Source organism: Podarcis cretensis, assembly GCF_951804945.1.
Source record: "Podarcis cretensis genome assembly, chromosome: 6".
Lineage (NCBI taxonomy): Eukaryota > Metazoa > Chordata > Lepidosauria > Squamata > Lacertidae > Podarcis > Podarcis cretensis.
In genome coordinates this window covers 46,965,750-46,979,647 of record NC_137175.1, presented here as the reverse complement: position 1 = coordinate 46,979,647, position 13,898 = coordinate 46,965,750, and the positions used below count along the sequence as shown (strand labels likewise).

Here is a 13,898-nt window from a genome sequence, read left to right as displayed (position 1 = left end):
TTTTCCTGGTTTCTTTTTAAAGCCACCTAAAGACAATGTGGGAGATCCTTGATCAGATCTCCTGCCATGGTTGTTTTTGGCTTAAAAACAACAATGTTATGTGCATTTATGAAATGAATCAGGACTGTTGTACTGGTATTGGCTTAGACCTTTTCCTTCCACTGCTTCTCCAATTTAAAACCACTACCCAGATAGTAAAAAAAGACTGGCACAATATGGATATTTATGTTCTCTCCCCCACCAACAGTTGCTAATAGTAGCTTTGGTGAGGTAAGAGAGATTTAAATTAAGGTAATGGAAGAGAGAGAAAGAGTTAAATCCCTTCCCCCAAGACAGTGACCCAATCTAATTTCTGTCCCCCTGACTCCTTTAAATTTAAAAAACAAATGTTGGGAGATGTGATCCTGGATCTCCCCTTTGGTTGACCTAAATTAAAGATTCCCATGGTGGCACTCAGTGGTTCCATTAGGCCTAAGTCCAGAGTCCCACAGCCCGGGGCATCCAAACAGTGCCAGAGGGTGGTGTTAGCAGCAGTAGAAGCAAAACACTGTAAGGAGCTATGGCTGAAGTCATTTGCATTTTTTATTGAAAGCATTTCCCCAGAGGGAAAAGAGTGGCAGTGACATCAGCCAACCAGATGGACACAGCATGGGGTGGGTGTTGCCGAGGTGGCAGGCGGCTCCTGCAAGGCACCTTGCCCAGAGCTCCCTTAAATTTGACAGCACCTCTGGTGGCAAAGGGACAAAGAGTTAAGTGTGTGATATCATGAAGAGGTGCTTTCTTTTGCATGTCCTGAGTCTATCGTCAACCAATTTCTTTGGATGATTCCAAATGAGAGAGAGAGAGAATACTCTATGTCCAATTTCATCACACCATGCATACATTTATAAACTTATATGCGACTTTTCAACAAGTTGTCAAAGTTGTTTTCAAACATCTGAATCTTTTATTTTTTTATGAACTATAAAGCCCCACGTTTTAACCTTTCCACAAAGATTGCTCCATGGCATAAAACTCAACACACATTGACCACCCTTAGCTCAAAGGTAAGCCATGCCTTACTACAGGACTGCATAACCTGAGTTTTCTTTTAAATTGGCTTTTGTTATGATTCATCTAATAGCTTGCAATAGTTGTGCAACGATGCATTTGCAGGATACCAGAATCACACTCCACGACGTCCGGGTTAGCGCCTCCGGTAATGGCTGAATTCCTCTGATCGGGAGGAATTTGCCTCGTGAAAATCTGGGTCTGGCTGCCACGGCGAAGGCGTAGACCCACTAGAAATCACAGGCGGGTGAAGCCTGTGAATGTGGGATTCGGCTGGCACCTTTTGCGCCTCCCCTACTCGCGGGGAAACCCGGTTTCGGGGATCCGGAGCAACGTGGGGTGAGTGGCACGGTGCTTCGAATTGACTGCTTCTTCCACAGAGCGAAGCTGCATAGCTGTTGCTGGAGAGCGCTGACTTTTTCCTGTGGACAATTTGATCTTAAAGCAACTACTCGTGAGTAGAGCGGAGAACTGGATTTTTAAACGTCTTAATTTGGTGCCGAAACGGGGAGGTCTAAAACAGGAAGTCCACCTTCCCCTTTTGTAAATAGATTGAAGCAATGAGGATGCACGCTGAAGTCTCGGAAAGCCTATTGTAAAGGACTAAATTTTCATCAGTAAAAAATACTAAACCCCCCTTGGTGGCAGGAGAAGAGGGGGGGAAGTTTTGGACTGAGTATACCTGCAGGAGAGAGTGAACAGAGTTAATATACCATCGCTCCGATCCTGGAAACGGGCTGCCAACAGGACTGACCGTGATTAGAACGTTCACTGACAGTTAGTTTAAATAAGAGGGATACATTGTTTCCATTGTCTCTGTCTGCGTTTAAAAAGGAGTAAAAGTAACAGAAAATTGAAACTAACTTTATTGTTTGAATTGAGTTTAAAAGGACTAATACAAATAGAAACTGTGTCCCTCTAGAGGAAGCCTTTGAAACTGTCACAAGAGTTGAGCTGGGGGAATTTCCAGCTGCAGGATAAAAACCTGTGAGATTCTGGGGACCTTGAATCGGTTAAGAATGTTGACAGAAGAGGCCTTAGTGGTTGTATTATGTAAGATAAGTGACTCACTGGAACAACTTCATAAAAAGGTGGATATGGTAACTACCAAAATTGACAATTTGGGACAAAAAGTGAACACCAATATAGAAACTATTGAGAAACTGACACAGGAATCTATTTTGACATGGCAAACTGCGGAGAAGGCTAGGGAGAAAGTTATTGCCGTTGAACCTAAAGTAACACAATTGGAGAGAGAGAGAGTCCCAGCCTTACAGATGCAATTTGATGACCATAAGTTGATGTCTGCTATGATTGAATTTAAAGAAAATCAGATTTCGAGGATCAGAGCCCTACCTGAACTGAAGAAGGAAAGTTTGATAGATTTCCTCACACAGGAATTTGATGACTTTTGGGAGGGGACTTGGGTCAAGAAGAGATTAAAACTGTGAGGGCCTTCGGACTTGGAAGAGGAGGGGGGAAAGAGAAGAACAAAATAAGAGACTGTTGGAACTACCAGAGGAACTTAGAAAAACAACAGTCAAGAGTGGAAATTTTGGAAGACGTCCTGAAATACCTTTTGGATCTTAGATTTAACTACGGAGATTTGGTTGCCCTGTCGAGAAGGAATAAAATCATTTTTAGGTGGGAGTTTCCCCGAGATCTGCTCTTTAGCCTCAAAGGAAGGAAAAGGAAAATAAGATCAGTGGAAGACAAAGTAAAGTTCATGTATAAATATGAAGAAGACTCGCAGAAGGGACTTGGAAAAGAGTTAAGAGCATCGGACAGAAGATCACCGGGTTGATGGACTATAGGGAATTGGTGGATATGACTGGCAGAATCCGGGACCAGGGAGAAGAGTCGGTGGAAGAAGATTGGAAAAAGTTTAAAGACTATTTATAAAAATATTGTAAAATTAATGAGTGTTAGAAAAATGTTGGAAAGGAGCTATATGGCTTTAGTAGAAATGTTACAAGGAATTAAGTACAAATAGATTATTAGAGTATTAAAGGGAAAATGAGTTTAAAATATGTTAAGACAATTATATATTAAAGGGAAAAATAAGGTTAGAATATGTTAAGATAAATTACAGGACAGAAAACAGAGGAAGATGGAAAGGAATTGCTGAAACAATTAAAGTGGAATACAAAAAGGGAGGTGTGAGGAGGTCGTTGAAACAAGTAAATGAAAGTTAATATATTGAACTTAATTAGATGTGTTTTAAATTGTGTTTGTTTGGTTTTGTTAATTTAATGTTTTGGGGTTGGCGTTGTGTGGTGTTTTTATTTTTGTATTGTATTGTATTCTTTTGTTTAACTCTCTTTTTTTCTTTTGTAGTCTTTAAAATGTTAATAAATATTTTTTTTAAAAAAAAAAGACCAAAAAAGAAAAAGAAAAAACAGAATCACACTCCACATGCATAGTAACGATAATGTTCCTATAACTTTGATGCCTAATTTGATGGATGTCTGTTCACATACTATCTAAAAGCATCACTAGCTGATAAAATTTCACCTCTTCAGATTGTTACAGTTTGAAGAGGGAACAGCTTTAAGAGGCTTAAGAGCCTCAGCCAGAATCGCCCCTAAGGAAAAACGTTAATACTCAAAATGTGTTGTGCAGTAAATTTGCCTTCTGTGCACCTTCTGAGGCCTCCCCGCTTGCTTTCCCACATTTGATACCTTCCCTTATTTCCTTTGTTTATTTAGTTTGAAGGATGGCAGCCTTGTCCCCTCAAATCTGTCTACACTGATGCCCAGTTGTTTTCAGTGCAGGTCAGATATATACTAACGGAGCTTCAAACAAAATCATCTAAAGCAGGCCAAAGTCAGGAAGCTTTTGTAACGGCAACAGCAATTTACAGGCACCTAGCACCTTTCATCTTAAGATCTCAAAGTACATAGTAAAGGCAAGTTTATTGATATGGGTGACTCATAATCCGATTAAATGGAAACCCACCAGCAGACTGTTAGGGAAGCTGGAGGAAGACAGAAGAGAGGGACAAACATTGAGGATTAAGCCAGTGGAAATGTAGCTATTAAAACAGTACAAAGCTGCTAGACAACCTCCTCCCTTTTAGAGTTTGGTTACTATAGAGAGAGTCACACAGTAGGGGCTTGCATAAGCAATGCCCGTGGACAATGCCGTGAGAAAATACATTTTCTCAGATTCTCTGTAAGCAAAAGATCTGAATTTTTTTTAACATGGAGACTTTTGTTTCCTGTGAACATTCCTGCCTGCTGACTGCTCACAGCTTTACGGATGGAGAAGTGGAAGACCTCTGCTGGGCCATCACCACCCCGTTTCCTCCAGTGTCTGCAGCAGCAGAGTAGATCTGTAACATGCCCCAGCAGGAACTTTAGACAGCAGGGACACTAGTACTATGTTTCTTGCAACCTTCAGATGCCGACAGTCACCTGACAAGCATCGCAGCTGGATGAAAGGAAAAGAGGCTTTTGCAAGAAGGATGCTAAGGACCCAGAGCAAGGCAAATATGAAAGGAGGGTGGGTTGCCTTCTTTGTTGATGTGCATCTGGTCTACAAAACATGCAAGAGGTGCCCAAGGCCTTTTGCCTCACAGTAGATTATTTTCATATGAAAAGATGAGAAATTCAGACAGTATAAAAGAGCAGAATTCTCCAGTTAGCTCTGCCATTCATGCAGCTACTGGTTGTGGTATGGAGGCAGGAAGAAAACCATAGTGACACTCCAGTGAACAAGGCCACATGAGTTATTTATTTGTATATGTCAGCATGTGCTACACCAGTGGGATGAGTTGAAAGAGCTTTTGTGACCTCATATGGCTCACAGCCTACAGCTATTTTGTCCACAATCTGTGCTGGCAGTAATTTTTCAGGGGGAAAGAAAAGAAAAGAAAAGAAAGACAAATGGAATGTTTTCCAATAGATGGGAGTATTATTATTTTTTTACCATAAACTCACAACCATGACTATGAATTAATATGATGGAAGATCCCACTTGGACTACTGCAATGCGCTCTATGTGGGGCTACCTTTGAAGCTGACTCGGAAACTGCAATTAATCCAGAATGTGGCAGCTAGACTGGTAACTGGGAGTGGCTGCCAAGACCATTTAACACTGGTCCTGAGAGACCTGCTTTGGCTCCCAGTACGTTTCCAAGCACAATTCAAAGTGTTGGTGATGAACTTTAAGGCCCTAAATGGCCTCGGTCCTGTTTACTTGAGGGACGCACGTGGCACTGCGGGTTAAACCACAGAGCCTAGGACTTGCTGATCAGAAGGTCGGTGGTTCAAATCCCCTCGATGGGGTGAGCTCCCATTACTCGATCCCTGCTCCTGCCAACCTAGCAGTTCGAAAGCAAAACAAAGTGCAAGTAGATAAATAGGTACCGCTCCGGCGGGAAGATAAACAGCGTTTCCGTGCACTGCTCTGGTTCGCCAGAAGCTGCTTAGTCATGCTAGCCACATGACCTGGAAGATGTACGCCGGCTCCCTCGGCCAATAAAGCGAGATGAGCACCGCAACCCCAGAGTCGGTCATGACTGGACCTAATGGTCAGGGGTCCCTTTACCTTTTACCTTTACCTGTATACCCGAAGGAGCATCTCCAGCCCCATTGTTCAGCCTGGACATTGAGGTCCAGTGCCAAGGGCCTTCTGGTGGTTCCCTCACTGCGAGAAGTGAAATTACAGGGAACCAGGCAGAGGGCCTTCTTGGTAGTGGCACCCACCCTGTGCAATGCCCTCCCATCAGATGTCAATGAAATAAACAACTATCTGACTTTTAGAAGACATCTGAAGGCAGCCCTGTTTGAGGTAGTTTTTAATGTTTAATGCTGTATTGTGTTTTTAACATTCGGTTGGGAGCCGCCCAGAGTGGCTGGGGAAACCCAGCCAGATGGGCAGGGTATAAATAATATAGTAGTAGTAGTAGTAGTAGTATTACTACTACTACTATTATTATATACACTGGGGTGGGGGTGGTGCCTGTAGCGCTGTCTATTCTCCTGGGAAAATGTTGACAGGTTTCCTTCTGCCTTTGATATGGAGGATCTGATTAATAATGTGGTAGGATATGTTCATTTTAAGCTGCAGAGAATGGATAAATTTTCAGCAAGCTTCTTTTGTTACTGGGAAGGCCATGGAAGAAGACGGATCATTTCCTTACAAGTGCTTTTCTGATAAAATATGAGGAAAATATGTGTGGCTCTCATTTAGGAAGGTTATGCAGGAGGGTAATTCCCAGCTCCCAGAAAGCTGCATTTAACAAAATCTAGAAGCCAGTGACCCAAACTTGCACCTTGAAATGAAGAACTGCTAACCCTTTCTAGGTGGCATTGCATGCATATTAAGACACAAGTGTTCAGGACTTATGTGTGAAGAAAGTCATATTGAAAACCACCATGAATTGAAGTAGCACATAGATGTAATAATGTAAAAAATATCACTGAATCCCTTAACTCCAGCTTACTCTGCTTACCTAGATTGCTGTTCTTGCAGAGGCAGAAATGGGATGGGAGAATGAGGTGGGGGAGAAAAACCTCCCTTTCTCCATTGCACCGCTAGGTGTGCGCGCAAGCAAGGAGAAAGTGTGGAAGTTCAAAGGGAGGCTAAAGGCAGAATCAGATCCGCCTGTGCTGCAAATGACATCATCAAGGTGTGACAGAGTCCAAACTGAGCTCACAAGTAGCCAAACTATATTCCCAATTGTGAGGGAAACAGCTCAGTTGTCTTTGCTAAATTCTAAATGCAAGTGCCCTGTCGCTAACTCAGAGAGGGGCTCAAATGGAAGAGCATATTGAGACACTTGGCAATGGAGCATGGGTATTGAATTGCTCTCAATAAAACTTGGTTCTTTTGCTTACACTTCAGCTACAGGTTCAAGTGTCCATTTATGGAGAGAGTTGAACCTGGACTGCTGCCAAAACGGAAGTTCTGCTTTGAGTTTCCCTTCCCTTCATTAACAGAGCCCCAATGTAAGCATATGGGAAAACAAATATATGGGGGTTTTCTGGGAGTGTGGGTGAGGGAACGGGGAAGTCAGCATGTAGCTGTGCCCTATAAAAAGTTCCTCTCTGCAAGTGCAACCCAATCACAGAAGACAACAATGTTACTGTATTAAAGGTAAAGGTAAAGGTACCCCTGCCCGTACCGGCCAGTCTTGACAGACTCTGGGGTTGTGCGCCCATCTCACTTAAGAGGCCAGGGGCCAGCGCTGTCCAGAGACACTTCCGGGTCATGTGGCCAGCGTGACATCACTGCTCTGGCGAGCCAGAGCCGCACACGGAAACGCCGTTTACCTTCCCGCTGGTAAGTGGTCCCTATTTATCTACTTGCACCCGGAGGTGCTTTCGAACTGCTAGGTTGGCAGGCGCTGGGACCGAGCAGCGGGAGCGCACCCCGCCGCAGGGATTCGAACCGCCGACCTTTCGATTGGCAAGTCCTAGGCGCTGAGGCTTTAACCCACAGCGCCACCTGCGTATTACTGTATTACTGCTGCCCAATTTTCCACGGCTACGGTAAGCTGAAGCCAAGCGTGCAAATATAACATTTAGATTTCCCATAATTTGGAGTGTTGTGTTTTTCTCCAGGATTTGCACCCATGCCTATTTCAGAGGGTAGAGTTGAAGAATGTGTACACACACACACACACACACACACACACACACATTTTCAAAGGCAATGAGCTCTGCAGCCTCCATTGAAAGCAACAGGAGTTCCAGGTAATTGGTACTTCAGAACATCAGGCCGTGCTGGTTTTGCTATTTTTCTAAGCACTGCTGAATTTCACAAGGGTTCCCATCCCAAGGGAGAAAGGGGAGGGTTGCCATGGAAACAGATTTCTAAGGGGGGGAAATATGCCCAATTTCTCTTGTCTTTGTTCTAGGTTTGGCAGAACGTGCTGCATACATATACTGAAACTATAAGAGTCAAGCTACACATTACACTGAGCTATCACATCTTAATGTACACATTTACATATTTAAGCATTTAACATCTAACTATGCATTGCATTTTTAAAAGTATGCATAGCACTAGACGCTTTCTTTTTATAGGAAAAAAAGCAGCTGTGCAGGGGCCTGATCCTGATCAGGACTGCAGCATTGTAACACTTTCCTTCCCATACGTGTTTGCTTCCTATGCTGTTTTCTCACTGAAAATCTACCAGAGTGCTTAATTACTCTCAAAGATGATATTTGCAGGAAAAGGCACAGCCAGAGAAAATAGCAATCAGGGTATTATCAATGTTCACTGGGGAAAGAGCACAGGGCAGAAAACATTAGCCCAGGCTTCCTCAACCTCTGCCCTCCAGATGTTTTGAGACTACAATTCCCATCATCCCTGACCAGTGGACCTGCTAGGTAGCGATCATGGGAGTTGTAGGCCAAAAAACATCTGGAGGGCCAAGTTTGAGGAAGCCTGCATTAGCCCCCCTTTCCCACATGCCAGAGTCCTGATCCAGATGTATATGGCTACGTCCCCCCCCCCCGAAAAAGAGAAAATGGCAGTGCTAAGCATGCTTTTAAAAATGTTTGCTTGGCATAACATGTTTTTGACCTCAAGGTGCACTGGCAGGATTATGTGATCTCCTGTAAGCCATGCTACACACGACATAAGCAGGGAAGCATGCCAAACAAGGTTTCTTTAAACCACTTTGTTAATCATCAGGTTGGAAGATTTTAGGCTTGTGGGATCAACTTTGTTTTTCACTAAAACCCTGAGGTCTGCCAACAAGAACCAGCTACACAATAGGAGCCCAGGAAGGTGGACACAGAATTGCACAAGGTGCCTCTGTGCATATACTTGGTCTTCATACACAATTTTATTCCTGTTGAGTCCCCCACCCCCAAGTTTCTTGACTTCAGCAACCTAGGGTGTTTTGTTTTGTTTTGTTTTGCTACTGTTAAACCATTGAGATTCAGAAACCTCTATAGCTTTCACTCTAACTTCTGTGCACCCCAATGATCCTCCTTTATTTTATGCATCTTCCACAGACCCTTCAGATGTCCTTTATTCTGAACTTGTGAAATTTCATATGATAGGCCTCCCCTACTTTAAAACTTATAGAGGTTATGATTATGTTGGTAGTGCAGTTACATGGCTCAGAAATGGAGCTGCAAATCTAGAATGCAGAAACTCCATGCCTTGGCTATGAATTCATTTAGCCAGCTTTCTTGAACTCTGTCACCCTCCTTTGCAATATGAGCACACTGCTCTCCCTTATAGGTTTGTTTTACTTGAGTTCACAATTCGAGGAAGATATTTTAAAGTGGGCAAGGCAACATGGACTCAGGTGAGTTTAGAAGGTTACCTTGTGTTTCCAGATTTTCACACAGTTCCGATTTGGCCTCTCCATTGGGGCGGAAGCCTCCTTTCTGAGTAAATTTGTTGGACATTGTGGCTGCTGTCACAACTGCCTTGAGGCTACGCTTTCGTTTGGGCACGTTTTGCTCTGGGTGGAAGAGGATGATGTAGACTTTGGGCATGTAGAGCATACCCAATGAGACAGAGGCGCTTAGGCTCACCGAGATGGTCAACGTCGTGGTCTGAATGTACATCTGAAAGACACAAGAAAAAGGACTCAGCTCTGAAACCTACTTCCTAAAATATCACAAGCACCTGAAAGTTTCTTGTTGTCTGTGGGCAGAGTTGCTTGGAGCAAAACCAGGTGAGAGATCAGCATGTTTTAATTAATCTGAGTGGAAGAATTAATTAACTGAATATTTATTTCCAGTAGCAAAAATGGTCCTCAGGGCTGGCTTTCACGTCACACATAAGTTATGGATGACCTTACCCCTTCCAATACAAATACATCATACAAACTAGTGTTACTTATAGGGGTCAGCAAATCTGTCAATTTCAGTTTCTCATTCCTCTAATCTTAAATTCAATCCTCTTCATTTACATACCCATAAGATAATTTTCAAAGCATTTTAGTGTGAATGTTTCTTAATATGTATACTTTACATGGAATGGTGCCTAATATACACGGTTTTGTTAAGTTTCCCCCCAATATATAACATTTTAATGCTATTTTCACTAATATATGCATTTCCATGCACACTGTGGAGGACTGTGTTTTGGTTTGTCAATTGTTTCAGAAAAGTGCCAAATAACTCGGTTTGCATTTAAGAGTGAAATGAATTGAATTTCTTATGCATCCTAGTTGGTTTTTTTAAGCAAACCTCCCCCTTGATCCAATAACTTAAATCTGAAAATATAACTCAAGAACAGGATATTACATTTACAGCCCCGCTTTCCTTCTATGATGCAATTCAAGGTGGTATTCATAGGATTCCCAGATAATCTTCCATTTCATCCTGCATTGGTCAGACCTATACCTGTTTGGTTCTCATAAGGTTGCAGTGTCATGGGCCTTCAGAGAGTGCCCGGTGGCCAGAATGCCAGCTATTGCAGAAATAATGCCTGTCCAACACTATTCATAGCACATTAAATAGGGCAGAGTTTAGTTGTGCTTTCCTTCCATCCCATCTCAGAAGCTTTATAACTTTACAACATCTAAAACAGCCCCATTAAAATGAAAAGATAAAATACACCAATGCTTCATCAATATTGAGTCCTATCACATATTGCCAGTCTCAGTAAGAGGACAATTTGTAAGTTACCAAGGGAAGACGATCCCAGAGTTCAGGTGGCAAATATATTCAATGAATTCTCCTGAATAGTAGGATTGTCTAACAATTAAAAATAAAATACTTGCTTAAATGTAAATAAACTTTCACATTACCAAACCTAAATACGGGCGTATTTTTGACAAAGTGAAGGAAGTATGAGATGATTTTCAACTTAAGCAAAAGCTACCATTCATAATTAGAAGGTAAACACCCAAGGCTTCATTTTCATTCCCTGTAACAGTAACATACCAGAATCAAAATAACCACCAAAAATAAACAACTTGCAGATCCACAAATTCAAATTTTGCCCACATTAAAATTGGGTGCTGTCAATTGATCAATGAAGCTTTAGCAGACTATGTTATAGATAGGCAGTTGCAGCTCTACTGAATAGCTATAGAAAGGAGCGGTTGCTGGACTCTAGCTCGCATCAAATTATTTGGCCTTGCTAACTAGGGAGCTAGAATCCAGCAACATGTGGAGGGCCACAGCTTATCCACCTCTGCTACAGAGTGTTTGTGATACTTTGTTGTATTGCAAAGCTAAGACACACTGTTGCACAAGGGATATTTTTACATAACATTCCCTTTTGTTGCATCCACAAAGGCATCTTGGCTGCACTTCCTTCATCCTCTCACCTTTTACATTAATTCCATGGCAGCAAAAAAGGAGCTGAGATACATTGCAATCACAGAAACATTGTATGGGTGGGTACCCCCCCTCCCATTTTAAGCCTCTCCTCCGGATTCCATGCATTGCCCCTCCCATCCCAGAGTATGCAGGAAAACCCTTTCTCCTTTTAACAGGTAATTCTCATTCACCAGCTCGCTTCCTGAGCTGTTGTAATGTTAGTCACATATTACACACCGACGTAGCCTTTCTGCAGTCAAAACTAATTTCACGCTCACTGTCCAGGACTAACGGTGACAGATGTTTTGCAAAATGAAAGCCCATTAATCTGACTGTAGAATAATCCATTTTTCTATGGAAAGGGCCTGGCAGGCATCTCGCAAATGGGGGATGTGTAAATCAGATAGCACCAGGAAGAGAAGCTCTCTTCATTTTGCCCAATCACAGAGAGGTGGCAGGGATGGGCAATTCTTCAACACTTCAAATGACAAGTCATCCTCTACTGGTTTTTCCCCCACCCTCTTTACATGGTTGCATGGTGAATCTCTATCACACATTGAGTAACATCATACAAGATCCACATTTTATTCTTTGTTATTTGTCTTTACTAAAATTTTGGATCCATCCTACTAGAGCTATGCCAAAACATTTCAAACTTTTCATTTTTTCCTGGGGAAAAATAAGGCTGGTATGGAGGGTGGGGGATAGATTTCTTTAGAAATTTACAGGAAGGGTTGCTGCTTATCTTATTTAACCTTAGGAGGTGACCAAGGGTTTTCCATTTTTCCTTTGCTTTCTTTTATTAAAAGCTCCATGCCATGGAATAAGCCCCTGTCTACAACTTCCCACCAGCTGAATTCCTGAGAATGCCTTGGGGTCAACACTACATCAAGGTGCAGGAAGCAACTCAATAGTCTCTCTACAGCTTCCTGCCAACTACACTTCATGATTAGATCCAGTAACATAAGCAGAAACCTCATTCCAAAAGTGTTAAGGAAACTTCTTCCTCCGACTGCCACATCGAACAAGAAGATCACAGAACACGCCCCCCCCACACACACACACGCACACATTTTTGCAGGGGCATTTTCAGCTCAGTCATACAGTCTACAAATTGCTAATCAGGGTAGAGATTAGGATTAAAGTTTGTATAGATCTTTTCCCTACACACCATCTTCCTTATAGAAGCCACCTGTCACCACATTTTGGGGTTGGGTTGCAATCATCTTGATAGAAAAGAGAGGTGACTCCAGGTAGAATACAATGAGCTGGGCCAAGAAGGAGTATGGTAGATTTGTGAGACACATCCTGAATGTTGGCAGGTTCTCTCTAGGCCTGTTTCAAAAATAAACAAAGGCCTCCATTTGGGGCTGCTCCCATTCCCAAAGCTTCTTCATGGGCACAGTCTAACGGTGGAACAACTAGCATACATCATTGTAGGTATGGTGGTGTGCACATGTTCATGCAGAGGTAGCTTTATAAAGAGAAGGGGTTTCTTTGGGGGGGGGGGATATAGTGCTTATAGTGGGAGACTAAGATGACAGGCAAAGCTACTTGTTCCATCCTCACTATGCTTAAAGATTCTAATGACAGGTTGGGCAGATGATGGACAGGCAAATCTTAGGGCGGGTATTTGCTCCCACCTTCTCTTCCCAGCTCCAGTACTGCCTAGAACCTGTCTAACCTCTAGAAAATTACTTCCTGCCATTGTTTATGAATAGTCTTTTAGCTACCTAAAGATAGATATAAAATTATCTCTTGATGCAGAAATGAAAAAAGGTGAAATGAGGAGGTTTCTCATTGACACCCAAAGAAGAAGATGGATTACTAAAGGTTGCTGAGCTTCCAACTACTGAAGAGGAGGGAACACACACACACACACACACACACATTATGGCAATGTTGCAGATCCTTGCTACAGTCTGTATGAATTCCTATTTTCAGATATGTGACATTGACAGCATTATTTCCCCTCTCAATATATGCCACAGATGAACATAGAGTTGGAAGGAACCACAAGGGTTATCTTTTTGTGGGACTTGTACCCACAACCCTCAGATTAAGAGTCTCATGCTCTACTGACTTAGCTATAGAGATGGGGCACATGTATGGAGTATATGGAACATATGTACAGAACACATGGAATATTCTGAAGAATCGTGGTATAATCAAAAAATAGTTTTGAGCCAAAATGTTGAAATGAGGGCTTACTGAAGATGCCTTAGTGATGACTGAGTCAATCAGACCTTCAGATGCAGAACACTAGTCCATATATTTGTTAGCAAGGATTTCATGTGCACACGGTATCAAGATACATGGCAGTAGGCATGGTGGGGGAGGCAGGTCACAGGCACAATGGCTGAGATTAGCAAATGGATATTTTGTGAGTACTAATGTTCTTATTGACGGTATTGCACAATCAGTACAACTGCATGGTAGAGCACACAATCACATCACAACATTTTCTGTGAAATGGTCCTTTGTATTTAGCAATTCAAATTATAAGGAGTGCTTCATTTTTCTCCCATTCATCTAACTGTATTCTGCTGCTCACAAAAGCAGTGGGATTCAGGGAAGGGAGGATGACTGCAAAACCATAAATCC

At 42.4% G+C, this 13,898-nt stretch overlaps 1 protein-coding gene across 2 annotated transcripts in view; it reads right to left on the bottom strand.

Moving 5' to 3' along the window:
• Positions 1-13,898, bottom strand: part of GRM4 (glutamate metabotropic receptor 4) — a 300,197-nt gene that overhangs the window by 5,201 nt on the left and 281,098 nt on the right. For both annotated transcript variants that reach the window (XM_079980860.1, XM_079980861.1), the window contains exon 10: positions 9,341-9,587. In XM_079980860.1, the coding sequence (XP_079836986.1) occupies positions 9,341-9,587 (247 nt within the window). The remainder of the gene's footprint in view (positions 1-9,340; positions 9,588-13,898) is intronic.